The 3,446-nt window shown below is 37.3% G+C and overlaps 1 protein-coding gene across 1 annotated transcript in view; it reads right to left on the bottom strand.

Moving 5' to 3' along the window:
* LOC103129161 (sodium-coupled neutral amino acid transporter 2-like) overlaps positions 1-3,446 on the bottom strand; it is a gene marked incomplete at its 3' end in the record, with an annotated part of 8,291 nt that overhangs the window by 4,173 nt on the left and 672 nt on the right. Inside the window, exons 2-5 of the mRNA XM_016664857.1 lie at positions 3,254-3,387; positions 2,675-2,748; positions 2,488-2,580; positions 2,091-2,167 (exon numbers count right to left, since the gene is read on the bottom strand). Coding sequence (XP_016520343.1) covers positions 2,091-2,167; positions 2,488-2,580; positions 2,675-2,748; positions 3,254-3,387 — 378 coding nt within the window. The remainder of the gene's footprint in view (positions 1-2,090; positions 2,168-2,487; positions 2,581-2,674; positions 2,749-3,253; positions 3,388-3,446) is intronic.

Genomic DNA, 3,446 nt, shown 5'->3' with positions numbered 1-3,446 from the left:
ATATGGCTCATAATCTGTTGGTGGTATATGACAGTAATGTAGGAACGTTTATTATAATTTCGGCTTGTCAGTTTGGATATCACCACCAACAACATTAGGTGTTAACTTTAAATCATTTAGATGAGATTTTATTACAGTGCAACTTATCGACATTACTTGATATTCCTTTCTATTTGGACACGTAAACACCACAAGCAACACCATCAGGTATGTGAGTTAAATTTTATTAAATATAATGATACCACCTCATTGTTTAGCGACACGTATTGTAGGTAGTAAGTGTCGCTAAACAATGCGACACGTACTATTTATCTTTTGCTTGTATGTAATATAAGCAACTCGCATAACAGGTACTTGAGAGTCAATTCCAATGTTTTTGTGATCAGTGCTGCTTATAAAAAGCAGAAACTATCCACTTAGGTTTACATTGCGGCTATTCATGAGATAGAATTAATGTATTCTGGTGAACCTGAATGCGAATGGGATTGTTATTCATTGATCTGGTTATGCTCAAATGCGGTGTTTTCGAAGCGCAATGAATGCTGTTCTTTAGAAAATTGTTTTGAAACATATTTTTCACATTCAACATTAAACATATTCGCGTCCAATGGGATTTATAGTAAAGTTTTGCAAACGTTTTTTTAACGCAAGTAGCATTTTTCAACAGGCATCGACACAGCTACCTACAATTTGGAAACATCTGCGGTGCGCATAGGTTTCAACCAGTTGATTTAGCCACCAGTTGATCGATAACACCGGTAGCATTCGCTGTGACGCGCACAATGTTGGAGGCATCGCGTGGCTCAAACACCTTGATGTCATCCAAAAAAGATGACATGAACTTATTGGTTCCCCTGTCCATTGTCGTGGCTGATATTTTGTGAAAATGCGGCAGAAATGCTACACTAATCGACTCAGAAATACTCTGCAGAGAGTCAATCGAAGTGAAAGACGTCATGTTTACATAGAAACTAAGCTCCGAGAGGCTTTGTTTGTGAGACATGCAGCCACGTGGGATTTTCGAGGGCGTTTCTGGGCGGAGCTTGGTAAGGTCCATAGGCATAATCTATCTACATTGACTGCTGCTGTGCATGGAATAAGACAGGCGTCCTTGTTCATTTGTCATTCTCTCCAAGCTCCACTGTTTTTTTTAAAATTTTCTTTGTGAGACTGTTGCTTTTATTATTATTATTATTATTATTACATCAAATATAATTTCAATTGTTTTGTGTATTTTTGTCCAGGTATTTCTAAGCTACAGAAGACTAATTATTTGGAACCCACCAATATGAAAACTTGAGATGATGTTGATATCTGATATATTGCTGTTATGGCAGAATTTACCAATATTATAACTGAAACAGATGACCAATGTAGCCCCATAGTCCTGTACTGAATCACTTTAACTGTCACATGACCAAGCAGACACCACTTGATTGGTCATGTAAGTGGTAACCATATATAAAAGTCTGGGCTGCTTAGATGACACATCACAGTAATGTCCTGGATGATGCCATCTTTTATTAACAAGAAAAGTTAATCCAGTTCCTTTATAAAGCTGTGTCTGCTGGTAGAGTCAGAAAGCCTGGAAGATAAACGCTACAGTTGAATGATTCCATAGAACTGCATTCCCAATACTCTGGGTGAGTCCAAGTTCATTCAATGTTTTAGACAACTGGATGAAATTGGACTCACATTGCTCATTATCATTGATGGAGGAGTTCGATTGTTTTTCTCTCTCCTCTTTTTCAACTGTTGTGCTTTAGTTGGGTTCAAGTTTGGTCATAAATAACTAATTTTCTGCCAGAAATAAAGTTTTTAAGATGAAAAGATCAGACAGACTTAAAATTTCCACAATAAAATCAGAATATAATTAACAGAGCAATTCCAACATGCTGCCACGTTGAGCAGGACAATTATAGAATGTCACATTCTAGACTAATTTGATTTTGTACTAGAAATTTTAACTCTAAAATAACGAAACCTATAAAGGTATTAAGTGGGAAATGGTGAACAGCAGCCGTGCAATTAATAAGAACAATTTCTGCTGTTTCTTTGTTTAGTTGTTAAAATGACCAAATGTTTACTTACCCATCACTTGCTCCAGTAAAGGACTGAATGACAATGGGGAGTTCATATTTGATAATGTAGAGGTAGCTTGATATGGCTGCATGAAAGATATAAAAGAAGAAAACAAAATAAAATAATGATAAAAAAAATAAAATACACAGATGTTAGCAACATCCCTAGCATAAATTTACACATTTAGAAAAACAGAGTCATTTCAGATATTTTGAGAGATACAAAAAAGCCACAGAACACTCAGAAATAATAAATAATAATAATAATAATGCAAAAACTATCTAATTCTGCTTGTTCTCCCAATTTGGACACAGAGAATCAATGTTTCAGTTTAAAAACACAACAGATGAATGTAAGCATCATAGTTACATGCATAGCTGTTATACTTAAAGGTCAGTCCCTCACCTCCAATGTTCTGCATGGTGATGGAGCAGGAAGCAGCCAGTTTGCCTGGGATCCCAAAGGCCTGGTGACCCAGTGACTCGTAAACAAGAGCACCTGGAAAAAGAGGAAAAAACGCAGAGTTTTAAATCTTGACATTTAAATGTGAAGAAACATGAAAAGTTGCTGGAAACTCAGAGCTGCTGCTCACCTGCTTCATCAGCTGTCTTCAGCAACAAGTGGACAGAATACAAGGAGAAAATGGCAACGGAAACCAGGAGAATCCTGTAAACACAAGAGAGAGAAAAGGCCTTCAGTTAAAGATGAATTGTGATTATTGGCAATAAATAAATAAAAACTATATGCTTGATGGGTCTTTTGGTGCCAAATGATACAAGTTGTGCAATAAGCAGAGTAATGACTAATAGGAATTCACTTTTTTTTTTAAATCCAGTCTTTTGCTGACAGAAACCTTTTTAGTAACTAACAAAACATGATACACTGAACAGCCACCAGGGGGCGTATTTGCAAAACAAACTCCAATAACTTTCTTCGAGCGAAAAACACACATTTTTTCCAGATGGTCTTTTACAGAAGCTTAGATAACCAGGTTCAGGTTGCCACATTACTTCGGAGGTGAGATTTTTCTTCTTTGTTTGCAAGTCAGTATGAACAGAATAGTTAAAAATTTCTTGCTGGTCGTAGGGATGTCATAGCCTGAGACCTTAAAACACTTGTCTGAACGCTGCTCAGCCGAAATAGGATAATGATGGAAAAGACGAGTTCTTACACAAACAGGGCGATGCCGGTGTTGGCCATGGCGAAGGACAGACCCAGGATGCCGCTGCCCATGATGGCGTTGCCCAGGTTGAAGACGGACATACCGCAGGAGGCATGGCGCTTCTTCGGTATGTGCTTCTGGTGCTGAAGAGGAGAAAACAGAATAAAACAAATAGCAGAAAAAAAAACTACATTGTAGAAAT

Source organism: Poecilia formosa, unplaced genomic scaffold (assembly GCF_000485575.1).
Source record: "Poecilia formosa unplaced genomic scaffold, Poecilia_formosa-5.1.2 Scaffold520, whole genome shotgun sequence".
Taxonomy (NCBI): Eukaryota; Metazoa; Chordata; class Actinopteri; order Cyprinodontiformes; family Poeciliidae; genus Poecilia; species Poecilia formosa.
This window is presented reverse-complemented; position numbering and strand designations above follow the sequence as displayed.